Below are 18187 nucleotides of genomic sequence, written 5' to 3' on the forward strand. Positions count from 1 at the left end.
TTTGTAGGGCCCCCAAAGTAGTCCCACAGGCAGAGGTCCAGGGCCACAGGGTGTAATCACAGGTAAGGAAGCCTGGAGGCATATGCAGCCCTTCAGTGCGGGGGGGGGTCAGCAGGTCGAGCCGGACCTCCACTCTGGGCCTGTGAGCTCACTGTGCACTCCCAGCAAAGGACCTGCCAGCTTTGGGCTGCTCAGGGCTCCCCTGTGTACTGTGGGCCTGTGTACTGAGTGGGCATTACTGATGGGGTCGGTCCCATAGAGGACAGCTGGGCTGTGAAGGGGACCGGAGCAGAGCTGACTGGGGGCCCAGGTCTCTGCAGGCCTGCCTAGGGAGGAGGTGACAGATATGCCCAGTGTGCCACGATCTTCGACAGGGCCAGAGCTGAGACAGGGGTTGCAGGCCTTAATAAAGGAAGGATACTCCCTCGGACCCTACAGCCCCCAGTCCTGCGGTGGGAGGGGGATCCTGGAATCAGGCCCCTTCCTGGACTCCTCACACTATGGCCCTGGAAGGAGGATGGGGGCTGAGAGGCAGATGCCCTCCTGATTCTCTGAGTGGAAGAGGGAACGAGCCTCCCAAGGTCACTCAGAGAATCGGGAGGGCTTCAGTGTCTACCCTCCCCCAGCTTCAGTGTCTTCATGGCTTCACAGTGCAAGACCCCGGAACTGTATCTTTTCCCCAAAGTGCATCCAGATAAGCTATGTGGCCAGGGTTCGCCTCTTTCCCCTGTGGGCCTCCTGGAGGCACCCTGGGGCCGAGGAGAATGAGGGAGACAGTCTGGAAATGTCCTTGGGCATGTCCCCTCTTAAAGCAAAGCATTCACCAGAGGCAGCCAGGTGACCGAGGAAATGTGTTCCTTTTGTGGGGACTGATCTCAGGGACCTGCCTGCAGAACACAGCCCAGGCTAGGGGCAAAGTGGTTTTTCCACACAATGGCTGTCAAGACAAGTCCCTGGGCAGGCCACTTTGTACTCTCTGCCCTCCATGTGACAGCTCAGACAGGCCTGTCTTCACGCCAGCCACCAGGACAGGCTCATCTGCACTCTGACAGTCCAGACAGACCTGTCTACAATCTAGCTACATGGACAAGCCTGTTTACATCCCGGCTGCCTGGACAGGCCCGTCCATACTCTGGGTGCCCAGACAGACCGGTCTGTACTGTGACGGCCTGTACTTGCCCAGTAAAGAAGTGCTGGCCAGAATATGGTCACTAAGCCCCCAAGACTTGAAAAAACAAAATACCTTTATTTAGCTATCACTGAATTTGCAAACACAGAAAGGAATATAAAATCGAAGACATCCCCATCTCCGCATCAGATGAGCGAGAGATAACTAGTGGGACAAGAGGCTGTGGCACGTGCGACTCAGCAGGCCGTGGCCTTGGGCTGGGTCTGTCCTTGGGGAGAGCTCTTTGAGGCCACGTGTTTTGGGGTGGGGTGGAGGGCTGGCCTGGACCGGGACACAGTGGAGCAGGGGCAGAACCAGGACACTGTTGTTATGTCTTTGTACATTTAAAGCAGTGGGAGCTCTGAGTGACCTTGGAAGGCCAAGGCCACCTGGAGAGGAGCAGAGCCTCTTTTGGCGTCTGGCCCGGCAAGTGCCCCTGTCCATTGGGAGGGAGTGGCCGGGGCTTGAAAGATTGAGTTAGAGCCCTGGCCCTAACATTACTTGCTCTGAGACCGGGGACAAGTATTGTCAGCCTCAGCTCTGTCGTCCAGAAAGTGAGGACCCCTGCCTGATGTCCTCACGGGCCAACACAGTGGAAATGTCTCAGCTGGGCTGGCCTATGCTTCCCATCACTTCAGGCTGGAGTTTCCTCTCGGAGACTCATTTTCTGTCAAGTGGAGCTAATTCTGGCTTCTCAAGTGTGGGATGATTGTGACGCTGGCCCCTGTCAGTTGCTCAGGAAAATAGTAAGTTGAGATTTTACCCTTGGCCCCAACCCTGGAGACCTCCCTGGCCTCTGCAGCTTTGCAGGCTCAGACATTGGTCTCAAGCTCACTGATCTCAATAGTGCAGTGGTCCAGGCTGGCAGCAGCTGGCTCCTCGTCCTGCTGCACCTGGACGGGGACATGGTGGGGACAGGCGGGGCCCAGGGTCAGCTCCGAGGCCTCAGCCACGCTCTTCACACAGCCATTCTGCTGAGTTGCCACAATCTCCTGGAGGCTCACTGGCTTGGTTTCGCAGGGTGGCAGTTTCTGGGGAGGGAAACAGGCCTTGGTAGCAGCAGGAGGGATAGAGGGGAGACACTGAGGACGACTGAACAAGCAAAGGGCTGGGAACCACGAGATCAGTTTTCCTCCATGTGCTGTGGGAGCTTGGCAGGTCACAGGGATTTTCTGGGCTCCCGTTCCAAGCTGTCCTGCCTCCTTCTGGGGCTGTCTTAATAGAGGAGGGGACCTGACCCATGGGGTTCAGTGTGGGAACTGGTAGCTCCCCTGCCTGGGTGGAGTAGCCTGCTTTTTGCAGTTATTGAAGGAGTCTTGAAGACCACGAAGCCCGGTGCAGATGGTAAATGTTCACATTGCTGTTGGCAGGACCAGCACCACCCCTGCACTAGGGCACAGCTTCCCAAGGGCAGTTTATCTTCCTTTGTTCCCCAGTGCTCCTCCTGTGTCTAGAGCAGTGCCAGCCGTGACGAGTGCTCAACAACTAGCTGTTAGAGGAGTTAGTCACCCTGATACCAGCTTAGGAGACTGAGGCCTGGAGGCATGGAGGGATTGGCTGAAGGCTGCCCGGCTGGTGGGTGGAAGATTTGGTGCCCACCCCATCCTGGCCCCACCTGCCAGGGGTCTTTGGGCAGCCAGGTTGGGAGGGACCGCTCTTACCTCGGTGCCCGTGTCCTGAGCAAAGTCCTTCCGGCAGACGTGGGCCATGATCCCCGCGGCCAGCGCGTCACCCAGCACATTAACCATGGTGCGGAAGCGGTCCCTGCTGAGCCGAGGTGGGCGGTGAGCATCGGGCTCTTGCAAGGGGAGCTGGGAGAGGGCTGGGCAGTGGGGACTGGCTGCCAAAAGGAGACCACAGCGAGCGCATTCCTGGTCCTGTCAAGCCCACCACCCCCTTGGCAATGTTGAAGCAGGTTGATGCAGGGCCAGCTTCATGGCTCTGTGACCGTGCCGTCACACAGGGCTTGTGCTTAGAAGGGCCCCAGGCTTGGTTTAATGCTCTGCGCTCACCTTCTTGAAATTATTTATAATTTTTAAACAAGGGACCCCACATTTTCATTTTTGAAAACTGGCACCACAAATTATGCAGCCAGGCCAGTGTCGATGCATAAGGCACCCCTACTGTGCCAAATCATGGCAATTCCCTGGCCAACCACATATGCCCGTGGCCCAAGGGGTCGGGTGAACCCCACTCACAGAGCCCAGTCGACAGCGATGATGATGGTGATGTCGTCTGTGGGCAATCCCACAGAGGTGAGCACGATGACCATGGTGACGAGCCCGGCCTGGGGGATGCCAGCTGCCCCGATGCTGGCTGCAGTGGCTGTGATGCTGCAGGAGGGGGTGGGGAGAGGAAGAGGAGAAGCAGAAGGGTCAGGGTGAGTTGTTGGGACCCTGGCTCCAGGGAGGAGGCCAGAATGCCAGGGTCTCTGGAGACAGCCATATGGGGCAGGGGTTGTGAGGGAAGCCACATCAGGGAGTTCTCCAGGATAGGGGAGGGAGTTTCTGCTCCAGGTCCTGTAACCCCATGGGCCCCCATCCCTGGCCTCAGCAGAACCTGCCAAGGAGTTTGTGGAAAACCCTGTGTTTGGAGCCGCTGCTTCTGTAGGTTTCCAGGAAGCTGCCCCGAGATTCTGATGGTCCACCTGCACAGCTCCCCCCAGCCTCCCTCTGGGGCCTGGTCCCCAGGGTCAGACTGGTGTCCTCGGGCTGGCAGAGGCCTTCCTTTCAGCCTCTGCACTCACCTTCCCTCAGCTCCAGCCATACTAGTGGCCCCTCCATTGTCCCCCAGTCCTGCCCCTGGCCTTTGTTCGCCCTGTGCCCATCTGTAGGGCCCTTCTTGCCCTGCGTGTCCAGACTGCAGGCCTTCCTCTGGGCTTCAATTTCCCAGCCTGCTTGGAGCTTACCCTTCTGTAGGGCAGTGCTGTGGAAGGAGCCCTGTACTGCGAGTCACAGAGGCCAGGTCATGTCCCAGCCCCGGTGCTGACTTGCTATGTGGCCTGGAATGAGACCCTCACCCTCCCTGGGCTTCAAAGACACTCTTAGGTGTGGGAGCTCTAGAATCCTCAAGGCCCTTCCAGGGCCCACCCCCCACCCCGATCCACACTGGATGTGGGGTGTCAGGAGTGCACCTTATAGTGACGATCTGGCCGAAGTCCAGCTCATAGTTGTTGACCTGGGCGATGAAGATGGCGGCCACAGCCTCGTAGAGTGCAGTGCCATCCATGTTGATGGTGGCCCCCACAGGCAGCACAAAGCGGGCAATGCGCCGGTCGATGTGGTTGTTCTCCAGCAGGCACTTGAAGGTGATGGGCAGTGTGGCTGAGCTGTGGGCAGAGAGGTGACTGTCCATCACCCTCCTCCAGGATGGTCAGGGCCTCTGCGTTGCCCTCCTGCCAGTAACGGGAAGCTCGCTCTACCCTGGGCAGCCAGCCCATTGCTGGGGATAGAACAGGCTGAAGGGGCTTTGAAATGGTTGCGAAGGGCACCATTTGGGAGTGTGTGACAGCGGCCAAGCCAGACCTATCTGAGCCCAGGGCCTCAGAGATAACCGTCCCCACCCCCCAACACACACCATGCACACAGGTCGGGAAGGGAGTCACACTGGCAGAGTACCTGTCAATGTACAGTGCTTTCCTCACACAGCTTCCTGAGTGGGAGGGGTTTTGAGCCCATTTTACAGATGAAGAAGCTGAAGCTCCGAGGGGAAGAGGGACTGACTCAAAGTCACACAGCTGTGCCAAGCGCAGATGAATGGTTAACAGCAGGGCTCTGGGGCCAGACTCCCGGGGCTCAGACTCTAGACTCCTATGTACTAGCCAAGTGGTCCTGGCAGGTTTCCTTAACCTGTGTGTGCCTTAGTGTCCTTGTCCCAAACGATCTCCAGATTACAGAGCTATTACATAGGAGGATTCAATGGCTAAGCTCTTAGAACAGTGTCTGACTCATCACAGGCACTCAAGCGGTGGTAGCTGCTACTCCATGTTTCCCTGAAAATAAGACCCAGCGGGACCATCAGCTCTAATGCGTCTTTTGGAGCAAAAGTAATATAAGACCCGGTATTATTATATTACATTATATTATATTATATTATAGACCCAGTCTTATAGGAAAATAAGACCGGGTCTTATACTAATTTTTGCTCCAAAAGACGCATTAGAGCTGATGGTCCCGCTAGGTCTTATTTCTGGGGAAACACGGTATTACTGTGTTTGTTACTAGAGTTTCCAGTGGCAATGCTGGGACCGAAACTCAGGTTGGTGTGGTCCCAGAGCCCTTCCTTTCCCATAGGTCACTACTGGGGGACCCCACTTCCACTTGCCAGAGCCTCCTATGAGCCCAGGTGTGCTGAACCTGAGGCTGTGGTCCCTGCCACACTGAGCACTGCTGGCTCTGGCAGGGCGTGGCCCATGGCATGGGGGCCAGCAGCGGCTGGGCCTTCATTTTCCCTCTTCATCTCCTGGTTCCACCATGAGTGGATGTTCCTGGACAAGGCTTCTGGGGTTTTCCTCCCTGGGGCTCTGCTCCTCCTGATTCCTGCTTGAGGTGTTTCTGCTGCCAAGGGTGGGGTCATGTGGCTGTCAGGGAATGTCTGTGGTGGCCCTCATTCCCATTTTACAGGTTGGGAATCTGAGGTCCAGAGAAGAGAAGGCAGTAAAGGCTGGAGGGAGGAGCCAGGCTTTGGCAGCAGAGAAATGTGGGCGTCAGCTCAGGCAACTTCCTCCATGTGGAGCTTGGCCACTCGCTGTGGGGAGAACCATCTTTTCTTCACAAGTTTAGATGTTCTAACTTCCTCCTCCTTGATTGACAGCCAGGTTCACATGAATCTAACCCCCTGGGCTCTTCTGCTCTCAGCTGCAGTCTGGGATCCTTGCAGGCAGGTGCTACTTCATCCAGCCCAGACCAGCCTTCTTGCCCTTAGTGGGTTATCTCCATTAATCCCGCAGCAACACTTTGAGGCAGAGGCTACAGTGATCCCCAGTCTGTACATGAGGAACTTGATGCCCAGGGAGGTGAAGTGACTTGTCAAGTGACAGCCACACAGCTAGTGGGCGATGGACCCATGATTCAAATCCCCATGGACTAGCGACACTCCCAAGATGATGGGGCATGCAGCCGAGATGTTCCAGCAACAATAGACATGCAGAGTCCTAAAAAGCGCAGGGCCTGACATCAACAGAAGTACCATGTGGCAGCCAAAGGCCACAGCAATGACAGATTCATCACTCCTTAGCTCTCCCTGCCCCTGATGTGTGGAAAGTGACCGCCATGTGGACTGAGTGAACCTGAGGGATGTGGGCAGTCAGGGCAGGGGAAGGCCTCGAGGGGCAGTAAAGGCTTTCTGCCATTCGGGCAGGTGGAGGCTCAAGCATTACATTTCTAAAATTGGTCTCATTACTATAGCTACTTCCAAGTTTGTGAAGCGGGCTGTACTGACACTTCTGTGGTTCTATGGCTATGGACAAATAACGGCTAGACAGATGGACAGAGTTTAGCCACCACCACATCCCCCGTCCTTTCTGCTGCCCAGGGCTACCTAGAGGAGGTGGCCAGTGCGATGAGCAGGGCCTGGAGGACGCCTCGGATAAAGACAATGGGGTTCTTTTTGGTGATGAAGAAGTAGAGCAAGGGCAGGATGAGGAGGCCGTGAACCACCAGCCCGCACACCACAGTGACTGCGTAGTAGCCCAACTTCTTTCCAACAGCCGTGGGGTCATCCATCTCCAGGATCTTGCCAGCGATGAGGAAAACGATGCCAAAGGGGAAGTACCTGGTGGGGGAGCAGGACAGCTGGTTCCAGTACTAGCCAGGCGAGGGTCCCAGGCAGCCCTGGCACTGCATCGCTGCCTGGCCTGACCCCCCGCAGCCTGCTGCGGCTCCTGTGAGGACAAATGAGACTGTGGACCAAGGCGCCTCGCACATGGCATCATTAAGGCCATCACCGTCAGCCAGCCCAGCCCTGCACAACTTCTCGCCCCTCTGCCTTCCCATCCAGTCCTCTGAAGAGCACCCCTGCCCTCAGCAAGCCCACACTCAGCCCAGCAATGCCACAACCTTCGTGGCATGGCCTCTACATTTCCCCATCTGAACTGTGCAAGGTTGGACTAGAAGATTCCTAAGGTCTGAGCTCTGAACCAAGGAGGGGCAGCTGGTTCTCAGTTCCAGTTTCCTTTCTCCAAAAGCTGAGCTGATGAGCTTCATGTGATGGGGAAACTGGGCCAGGAGAGCAGGGCCAGGCTGAGCTCCTAGCTCCCCCTTCCAGTGGGCCTGACTGGGCCAGAAGTGGCAGGCCCAGGGCTGGAACTAGGCTTGGTCATGGCTGGGATATCCAGGGGAGCACATGTAGCTCTGGAGGCCCCAGACCAGGGCTCAGCCTCCTGGGCAACTTTCTGCTCACTCCTAGGAGAGCAGAGGATGGGAGCATGGGGCCCCTCCATTCACCCAGGGCAGGGCTAGAAGAGGGTGGAAAGAGGTAGAAGAGGACATCCCAACCCCGATGAGTCTTACCACACAGCTACTGCCACGATCTTCATGACAGACTCATTGAGGCACTGGCAGAAGTTGACCAGGGGGGCCCCACTGTCACCCATGCGGCCCAGCATGATGCCTGTGGAGGCAGGGACACACGAGCATATCACAGATTGCACAGAGGCGAAGGCATGAGTGATGCCTGTACATGCTGACACCCGCTGGTGACAAGGCAGGGACAGAGCCCCATGCACACAGGGATCTTGCCGTTGGCTGACTTCCCAGCAGCCTCTGATGCACCCATGCTTCCCCTCCACTCTCTCCTCTCTTTCTCATCAGCCTCCCACACTGGGCCAGGGCAGTGACCTCACGATATGGTTCTCATCTCTTCCTCCTCTCTAATCCATTCTCCACACAGCAGCAAGTGTCATCTTCTTAAGATAAAAATGCTCCCAGCCAAACATCCCTTCCAGCTTTCCCAAGTATTTAGACCGTAACCAAGCTCCCCACTGCTCCAGGCGTCACTTGATCTGACCCTATTATACCTCCCACCCCCGTCTGGCCCTATTCTTCCCTTCCTCACTATTCCTCAGCATCACTGGCCTTCTTCACATTTCTAGACTACGTCAGGCTCTTCACTGCCCCAGGGCCTTTGCCCATGTGCTTCTCCATGCCTGAAACATGGCCACCCAGCTCGGCACATGGCTTGGACACCCATCCCCTTTCCCCTTGGCAAATTCTCATTTTTTTTCAAGTCTGTTTCATCCCTTTCTGTTCCCTTCATATCACTTATTACAACTTATAACTTATTTTCCAGTTATCTTTTTCTTTTTTTTTCTATCTCCTCCAACAGAAGGTTAGCTCCATGAGGGCAAGAGCTGTATCTCAGCTGATGCATGGTAGATGCTCAGTAATAACCATTGAATGAATTAATGAACACCATCTTGTCATACACCTGGGTCACTGAGGTTCTGGCCCCTCTGCATGCCTTGCATTTTGGTCAAGATGATAGAAGCCCCATTATCCATCATTGCCCATTCATTCATCCATCCATTTACTCGTCTCTCCAACAGATTTTACTGAGTACCACTCCCGCTAGTTACCGTGGTGGGCTGTGGGGCTAAATAGAGAACAAGCCAGGACTGGCTCTGCCTGCATGGAGCTGACACCAACTGCTGGGCAAACATTAAACACTTACACATGAACAGTTACATAACTGCAGTAGGCTCAAAAGTTTAAGGAGTAACACAGGACACTGACCAGTCTGGGGGTTGGGAAGACTTTCCTGAGGATGTGATGCTTATACAGAGACCCCCAACCCCCACTCTCAAGGATGAGAAGGGTGCAGGGGAGAGAAAAGGGCAGGAGCAGCCAGGCTGAAGGAAGTGGGAAAGGCCTCAGGGAGGCGTCTTCCAGGAGCCAAAAGGCAGCATGGCTGGGGGAAGTGAGCAGGACCGAGAGAAGCCGGGAGGCAGGCAGAGCCAAATCACACAGAGCTCTGCAAGAGGTGTACAGTGTTTGGGCCCCTTTCCAAGTGTGGTGGAGCCACTGGAGGCCTTAAGCAGCAACTTTGTGACCCATGAGGAGGACACACCAGGACAGGGTACTCTTTAGGCAGCTCTTGCTGAAACCAGGTGTGGGGACAGAGTCCCAGAGAGCAGTTTCCAGGCTCTCAACCTCACGTGGAAAGGTGCTGGCTCGGGTAGTAGATGGCCATCAACTGTGATCAGATGGCCATCAGCTGTAACCAGTTAGCCATTGGCCACTAATATAACTGCTAGCAAGAGCAAATTGCAGTTAGCAAGGGGTTGGTTGATTGGTTGGCAGAGAAGCGGATTGTAGATTGCAGCTAGCAAGTGGGGTGAGTTGGTTGGTTGGTTGGTTGGTTGGTTGGTTGGTTGGTTGGTTGGCAGGCAGAGAAGCGGATGGCGGATTGTGCTAGCAAATGGGGTTAGCAAATGCGGATGGCGGATTGTGGATCGTGTGGATCCTGCTTCCTGTGTCTCGACCAGCCGCCAGCGAGACTATAGTGGTATGATTCCCCTATCTATGGCTCCGTGGGTGTTCCTTTTTGGCCTCACCATGTCCTGTGTTCTTGTGTGGGGAGCGGCAGCTGAGTCCCCGCATAACAGGTGAGATGATATGGCTTTGAAGCAGAGTGGTGGCACTGGGCAGAGGGAAGTGCAGGGATTGGAGAGCAGTTTCAGAGGCGACCTCACAGGATTTGGATGTGGGCTGAGGCAGAGGCCGAGGTAGAGAATGACCCCCAGATTTCTTGCACAAGCAACCAGAAGGATGGTGGGCCTTTTTACTTGAGAAGAAAACCCTGTGGAGAAGTCAGGGAAGCAGGAGAGAACCTCTCAGGCCCTTGCCTTGGGGTGATGGAGAAGGTTGATGCCAACTTTATAATAAGACTCATAATGACTCCTAGTATGACCTAGGGCAAAGTAGATTGTTCTGGATGGGTTAGGAGGTATCCACAAGGAGGAAATGTGTGTGTGTGTGTGTGTGTGTGTGTATCTGGGGAGTGAGGTAGGGGTTGGGGCAGAGACATAACCATAGCCTTTATAGGATCTGAAGCTTAAGAAAAAGGGGCCGTCTTTAAGAAAAATAATATCAAATTAAAAATAAAAGGTACGGGCCTCAGGAAGGGTCTGTGCAAGTTAAGTTTCATCAGCTTCATGATAAGTAGCCTGTGATTGGGGGCCTTGGGGACCTAGAGAAGAGTAACAAAGGGGAGGGTGTGGTCAGGGAGAACAACTATGGGCCCCACGAAAAGCACAGACAGGTCTGAGGAGAGAGGTAGCCAGTGAGAAGGCCTTGTGGTTGGGGGTGGTGGGGGGAAGAACTTTAAATAAACAGTGACGGCTGATAATTTTTAGATTTTTCCTGTTCTTCATTATAAACACTCCTACCTCCTGTTCCCTAGTATTCTCAGACCTCAGGTAAAAGTTCAGGATCAGGCTGCTGGGAGGGGCCAGAGGCATGGTCTTCTTTGAGGGAGAGTCCACATCCCTGATGACACACCAGCATCCAGGGATGAGGAATTCTCAGTGAGGAACACTGGCTCCAACTGGGGGGAGGTCTGGAGACACCTCTCAGTCAGGTGATGGGGACTGGTGCCTCTCCACTAGATGGGAAAGGAAGGAACCACCTGGACAGATAGGCGACTCGAGGTGATTCAGGTTGCTGGATGCAGGGAGACACAGGTACAGGGCGGGGCAGGCGCAAGCAGGGACTGGCTCTCTGGCACTGTGGGGTGGGGTGGACAGCACGTACCCATGGTGGCAGAGAACATGACGATGCCCAGCACGTTCATTCCATCGCTGGCACCTGGCTCTGACTTGTAAATGATCTCGGGTGGTGGGGTCAAGTCCAGGGCGAAGTTCTGAACACGAGAGCCATTCTCTTCCTGGACCTCATAGATGGGGATCCGCCGAGAAGGGGCCTCCTCCGAGGCCACCTTGGGGGACTTGACAATGGGCGTCGTCTTGGTGCGGTACTGGTGGGCAACACCCCAACCAGGAAGGAGTCAGGGCCCATGTTGTTATAATATCAACAACACGAAAAATAATAACACCGTGGATGTGAATTTGTATCCACTCATGAACTATTTGATTGACAATAACCCTGTGAGGTAGGCAGGACAGGGATTATTATCAATATTTTACCAAAAAGAAAACTGATTCCTTCACCCATCTATACATTACCCAGCCATGCCTCTCTCCATTCCTTCTTCCCTCTTCTTCCTTCTAAAGCATCATTACACCCATCTGGGTCCCTCTCTAACCATCAGTCCATCTCCTCATCTATCCGGAGAATTCTCCATTCACCCATCTATCCCTTCCAACCATCTATTATTCGTCCACCTAACAGCCAGCCAGCCCTGTCTTCCACTATAGAAACTTGGAACTTCTATTTGAAAAACTCAGCCTGCCCCAAGCTTTCTTGATGAGATGAGGTCCTAGCAGGGAAGAATTGAACCACTGAGCCACCTGTCTTTCCTCCTCTGCCTAGGTCATCCTTGGGTGTTTCCCTCTCATTCCTCAAGTACGAGGAACCCAAACAAAGGTGTCTCCTATCCTCCCAACACCAATAAGGTAAACCTTCTGGGGAGCAGGGAGGAACCACTCAGGAAATATATGAGACCTAAAGTTCCTCTGTGCTTCTCTTTCCTCACCTGTAAAATGCGAGTCACAATAGTATCTATCTCATCAGATTAAATGAGACAATACACGCATACCTCGCTTTATTGCATGTCACAGGTGTTGGGATTTTCCACACATGGAAGGCAAGTCCCTCTACCAGCAAAAAGATTCCAACTCACTTTATTGCGACACTAGTTTTATTATGGTGGTCTGGAACCATAACTGTAGTATCTCCGCAATATGCCTGTATATGCAAAGTGCCTACAACAGTGCCTGACACAGGGTAAGCCTTATGTAACCATTATTGCTATTATCAGCACCACCACCACCACCACCACCACCATCATCATTCCAATATTGAACTCTCTGTACTGGGTGTGGAGATACAAAAATGAACCAGACATGAATTCTGCTCTGAGAGCCTTGGTGATTTACTCTTCCTGAGAGTAAGACAGCTTCACAAGGAAGGGGACATTTGATTTGGGTCTTGAAGGATGGGTAGGAGTTTGCCAAAAGACCATTCCAGGTAGTTATGAAGTTTTCTCTTTCTCTCTCACACCTTTAGTAATTTCCCATCACTGCTGGAAGAAAATCCAAACTTCCTAGCCCAGCATTCAGAGACTGACACTCTCTGGCTCATTTCATAGTTAAAGGCCCAGGAAGTTAGGAAAGATAGAGTGATTCGCTCAAGGTTTCACAGCTCCTTATTTTGGAGCTTCCTCTCCAACCCTCAGCCACCTCTTTTGCATCCCCAGGCACAATGCAGGACCCAGCACAGAGAAGGGGTTCAGAAAATGCTTGTCGGATTGAGTCAACTAACCAGCCGACATTTTAGATGGAGAAAATAATTAGAAATTATTAGAAGTGCAGACAAAGATTGGTGTATGAGGACGTTTACCATAATTTCTAAAAGGACAAAACTTTGAAAATCACAAAAAGCACCACCTAAAGGGGATGGATAAATAAATTACAGCCCAAATATTAGGCTTATCATCACAGATATTATATTTTAAAGAAAACAGTCAATAACTGGAGAAAATGTTCATGCTATAATGGCAGTTGGAAAAAAAAGCAAGATGTACACTACATATGCACTGTGATCCTACTTTTATTTTTTAAAACATGCAGAGAAAAAAAGACTAGAAGCATACTGACTCTTGCTAGGTGCTAGAACTAGAGGTGATTTTTATTTTCTGTTTTAGATGTTTTAGTATTTTCCTAATATTTTATAGTGAACATTACTACTATTCTTATTAGGGGGTAAAGGATTATTATTATTTTAAAGAGAGAACAGGCCTACAAGCAGACAAGTCTGGGTTTACCTACTAGGAGATCGTTTAGTTGTGGTGTAACCTTGAGCAAATCCTTTAATCCTCTGAGCCTCAGTTTCCTCATCCAGGAGAGAGTCTAACCCTATTTGAGGGCAGGTTTTTGTGAAGACTGAGTGAGACTGTGAGTGTGTAAGCCCTGTGAAAACCTAGAGAAGAACAGCACTCAGGAAAATGGTGTTCTACCCTCACAGTTTTTCTTTGTGCAAAGCTAGAACCCAGGGCAGGGGTGTGGCCAAGAGAGCAAAGCTCTAAGGATCTAGGTCCCCCTCCTTCTCTCCCCTCTAGCATCCTGCCCCCCAGGACAGGGGGACTTGCTGAGTAAACCTGTCACTTCCCAGCTGGGCTCAGGTTGGCCCTGCCTGCTACCTCTCTATTGTCCGGTGACCCACTCACCTGTTTGAATGTGGCTTCCACCAGGTTGGCCGGGAACATGTTCCTGGGAAGAGAGGAATTGAACAATTCTAGAGCCCAAGACAGAAGGGTCCTGGGGATCATCTGAACACCTCACTTGGCAGTCAAGGCCCTCTATGACCCAACCCAAGCTCCCTCTGCAGTCTCACCTCCTCCCACCACCAGCCACTCCCACCCCCAGTACTTAAAGCTCCAACACCAACTGCATGCAGTCCCCTAAATATGCTGCATACTTTCCAGCTCTAGGCCTCTGTCCATGCTCTTCCTTCTGCCTGGAATGCCCTTCCTGCTTCTCTAACTCCTGCTCCAATCAGAGGCTAAGGCTTCTCTGCTCCAGGCCAACTCCATGGCCCTTCCCTGGGGGTTACCTACGCTCCAGCCTGCTGCACTGTGACACTGGCTCACAGGTCTGTCTCCCCCACAGACTGACCTCTTGGAAGGTGGGACTTGGTCATTCATATCTTATCTGTGGTACCCAGCAATGGACCTGGTACATAAGTGGGATCATTATTTTTACTAATATTATTTTCATAATGCTAAATAAAGGCGGAGGGAGTCTTGTCCTACCAGATATGAAAATATACTATAAAGATGTAACTGTCAAAACAGGGAGATATGGACACAGCCGTCCATACAAAAACCAATGGTATGGAACTTGTAGCCTGGAAACAGAACATAGACCATCTAGGTATTTCATATTTGACAAAAGTTTGCTTCACAAATCAGTGAAGAAAGGAAGAATTCTTTATGGAAAACTGGACTGCTGACCAACTATTCAGAAAAATGAGTTAGATCCTTATTTGCACTTTGCATCAAAATAAATTCCAGATGGTTTAAAGTAATAAGTAATTTTAAAAATAAAACCATAAAAAGGTAGAAGAAAATATTGATTAACATTTTGTCAGCTTTCAGGATATGGTAGGACTCTCTAAGAACAAAATGGGCACTAAAAAATTAAAAGATGATACTACATTTAAATTAAGAAGTTCCTAAGTGCAACATGGTATCCTGCATTGAATTCCAGGACAGAAAAAAAGGACATTAGTGGAAAAACTGGTGAAATCCAAATAAGGTCTGTCATTTAGTCCACTAGTGTGGTCCTAATTTAATTTCTTACTTTGACAAATGTACCTTAGTTATGTAAGTTGCTAACATCAGGGGAAGCTGGGTGAAGGGTCTATGGGAATTCTGCACTATCTCTGCAACTTTTCTGTAAACCTAAAATTGTGCCAAAATCACTAATAAAATGAAGAAGCTAAGACAGATTACAATACAAATAAAATCATAAAGCAAATGACAAACTGGGGAAACTGTATGACAAGATGTTAGGGTCCTAAATCCAAAAAGCGTTTTTTTGCATTTTGTACTTGTCTCGCTATTTCCACTATGTCTCCTCTCACCAGAACATGGGCTCCTTAAGGGTGGAGACCTCCGCGCTGTTCACTGCGGTGTTCCCAGCTCCTACTAGAGTGCCTGGCACTTAACAGGCACTCAGGAAATTCGCTGTATAAATAAATAAACCCCAAAACACTAATAGCCCAATAGAAAAATGATTGAAAATCATGACTAGGCAATTGACTTTGCAAGAGAAGAAACGTAAGCAACCCCAAAAGCTGTTTTAAAATGTTTGCTTCATCAATAAATTAAACACACATCCCCCATCAAGCTGGTAAAGACTTTTTAAAATGGCAACACACAATGCTGAGGGACTGAGGTGACATGGGCGCCCTCCCATGTTCTGGCAGCAAGCTTTCTGCAAAACAATTTGCAATTCATACTGAGGCTTTTAAAAGCCTTTTATCTTTGTCTTTACAATCTGCTTCTAGGAATCTATTCTAAATCAGAGATGCTAACAAAGGTTCTTGTTCCTGTGTTTGCCCTTCGTTGAACTGGCCTCATGCTCACTCTGTGTCCCTTACCTGGGTCACCCCTCCCCCTCACTCTCGTTCTTGGCAAATCTCTTCTCTCAAGACTCAACTCACACATACATGGAGTTATATATGTGAATGCCAGTGGGCATTATTTCTTAACTTGACTCTCTAGCAGCCACTGTTGGAAAGCAGAAACTATCACTTTTTTTCACTGCTGCTAAAATACAGGTTCATTGTAAGCACATGGCCGGAGGAAGAGGGCTTAGAATGAGCTACTGGGGCAGAAAACGGCGAGAATGGTCATGGCTTTTCCCACTAATTTTAGCTTCATTATCAGGGAGAGAAGTTGGGTCAGGAGCTGAGCTCTCAGAAGCTTAAAGGAGGCTTTTTCCCCAATGAGTGATAAGCAGAGTTCTGCCACCAGAATAGTAACTGTCTGCAAGGGCTTTTGACATCAAGCACAGGTTGGGCACAGTCTTCCAGACTGCCGCGCTCCACCAGCCTTGGGTGCTCACAACCACAATGGAGGATGCCCACCCTGTACCGACTGGTAATAGTTTGAAAATCTCTCCTGGGTACAGCTCCAGGAGGTTCGAGTGACTTACAAGGTACTTTTCTAATGAAACTTGGAAGGCTACGTCAGCCTGAGCAGAATCTAAGAACATTCGTAAGGTCGTAAGAAACCAAATGGGACATACCTAGTATATATATTTCTTTGCAGCTTCCTTTAAAATGTGTGCTGTGGCAGGAAATGTCAGTTGCCTACCCAGTCTCCATTCTCCCTCCTTCCTTCCTATTAATAATTGAATCCCTGACATGTTACAAGGACCAGCAGGTCCCTGCCATCAAATCCTGTTTCCTTGCTTGCCAAAAGGGTGGCCGATGCGATGTAACTGGGAGTCACTGGGTGGTGTTTCCTAGAAAACTCTTGAAAAGGCACCTACTCCGCTAGGAGCCCTTGGTCCTTTCCTCCGCCTTTTTTCTCTTTGCCTGGAACATGGACATAGTAGCTGGAGCTTCAGCAACCCTCTTGAACCATGAAGCACACTGATGATAAAAGCCAAGCCCTAAGCTCGGTAAAGCACAGAGGTGGAGGGAGCCTACAATCCCGATGACCACGAACTGTCCACCTCTGCTTATTTGGTAGAAAAACGCAAGCCTTTAATTTCCTTAAGCCTCTGCTGCTTCAAGTTTCTCTTAATTAGCAGCTAAAAGCAATTCCTGACTGATACACATGTACATACTAATTATCAGTGAACTTATCCTGCAGATTTTAATAAAGAATTAGACCTTGGATTATTAAATGAGAAGATGTACAACATTCTCTTTTTCTTTTAAACACCCGTGGGAAGGCTTTCTGTCTGCTCCATGAAGCCTGTGCTCCTGGTGGCAGTTACATAAAATGAAGACGTGATGGGCCTGGGAGACATTAATAGCCATGACCACCGAGTACACACATACTCTGACCTGGGCCTCTGCACATCTCTCAGGGTAAGGCCACAGTCCAGTGCACTCTTCTCATCTGTCTGTCCTAAGAGAAGAGACTTCTATTTGCTACCCCCCTCCCCACCTCCTCGTTTGCTATTTATAAGTTCCCACTGTGATGGTTCCAAACTCACCCTAATTCCATGTCCCCAACCCAGGCCCCAAAGGTGGGAATTGTTCCTTTGCTTGCATAAATCCCAAGAGCTTCATCCAATCCCTGAGAGGGTAACTGGGAGCTTTAAATAGAGCCAAATCATTACTTAATCTCTCTGGTGTTTTAATAAGATTGGGGGAAAAAAGAAGCTCAGATTAGTGTTCCATTTGGGTTTTCTCTGTGAAGCTGCTCTCAGAGCAGATGTCAGTTTTCTGGAGCCCCCACTCGGAGCCCTGGGAAATGAATTCATGTCTTGGAGAGTCATCCAGGGACACAGCCTGTGCTATCCTCTGGAATCATCTTCGAAAGATGGACACATACCTTTCCCCCTCTTGAGGTGTGCTGTGGGCCTTATTTCCTTGTTCAATGGGCCCCCACATCTTTCTGCCTTTTCATTTGTCAGTTGCCAGGTCTCTGTCTTGGTCATCATGTTCTTGTTTAGTTTTCAACAGTTGGTGAGCTTCTGCTCTGGGCCAGAGAAAGAGTGAGGGGGTCTCTGGTACTCTCACTGCAGGTGTCCCCCTTGTCTGCACAGCCTGTGTGAACATCAGAGCTAGAAAGGGCCTCAGAGAAGGGCTGTCCAGCGCACTCTCTCGTCTGTCTGTCCAAGATGGAGAGACTTGTATTTGCTCCACTCCACCCTCCAGCTCCCAGCACAATGGCTTTGACTAGAGGTGGGCTGAATAGCACGGAAGTGACTGCATCCCCTTGTAGAGCATCCCCGTGCCTCCAGCCACAACCTGTCCACTCCACCCAGCTCCAATCCTACCTTCCCAAACTCCCCGGCTTCTTATTTCTAAAGCATAACCTCCAGCCCCTCAGCCTGGAATCAAGGACTGCAAGGTTGAGCTCTGCACTGTCTTCCCAACCTCATCTCCTAGAAGCTCCTGCTCGTGCTCCGTAGCCTCCTTGCTGGTTTGGAATCCTTCGTGGTTCAGAACCACAAAGCTAGAAGGAATCTTGAAAACCACTGGGGAAACTGAGGCCTGCAGAGTGGGACTGGCCTGCCCAGAGCCACACACTGACTTACTGGCAGAGTGGAGACAAGATCTCACGTCTCCAAGATTCTGGTTCCTTGTCCCAGGAAGCATGTATCTCCCCCTGCAGCCCTGTTCTCTGACTAAGAAATAGTGACAGGCTGTCCAACCA

General features: G+C 51.2%; 1 protein-coding gene across 2 annotated transcripts in view; it reads right to left on the reverse strand.

Annotated features, from left to right (window-relative positions):
- Nucleotides 1-1276: 1276 nt before the first annotated feature.
- SLC1A7 (solute carrier family 1 member 7) overlaps nt 1277-18187 on the reverse strand; it is a 46413-nt gene continuing 29502 nt past the window's right edge. The window contains exons 4-11 of one of the 2 annotated variants that reach the window (XM_019742840.2): nt 13511-13553; nt 10918-11140; nt 7678-7777; nt 6707-6940; nt 4302-4496; nt 3367-3501; nt 2830-2932; nt 1277-2199 (exon numbers count right to left, since the gene is read on the reverse strand). In XM_019742840.2, coding sequence (XP_019598399.2) covers nt 1981-2199; nt 2830-2932; nt 3367-3501; nt 4302-4496; nt 6707-6940; nt 7678-7777; nt 10918-11140; nt 13511-13553 — 1252 coding nt within the window. In that variant the 3' untranslated portion in view covers nt 1277-1980. Of the gene's footprint in view, nt 2200-2829; nt 2936-3366; nt 3502-4301; nt 4497-6706; nt 6941-7677; nt 7778-10917; nt 11141-13510; nt 13554-18187 lie in introns of both variants that reach the window. The other variant, XM_074334739.1, reaches the window with a different exon arrangement.

The sequence above is a fragment of the Rhinolophus sinicus genome, linkage group LG06 (assembly GCF_036562045.2).
Source record: "Rhinolophus sinicus isolate RSC01 linkage group LG06, ASM3656204v1, whole genome shotgun sequence".
NCBI lineage: Eukaryota > Metazoa > Chordata > Mammalia > Chiroptera > Rhinolophidae > Rhinolophus > Rhinolophus sinicus.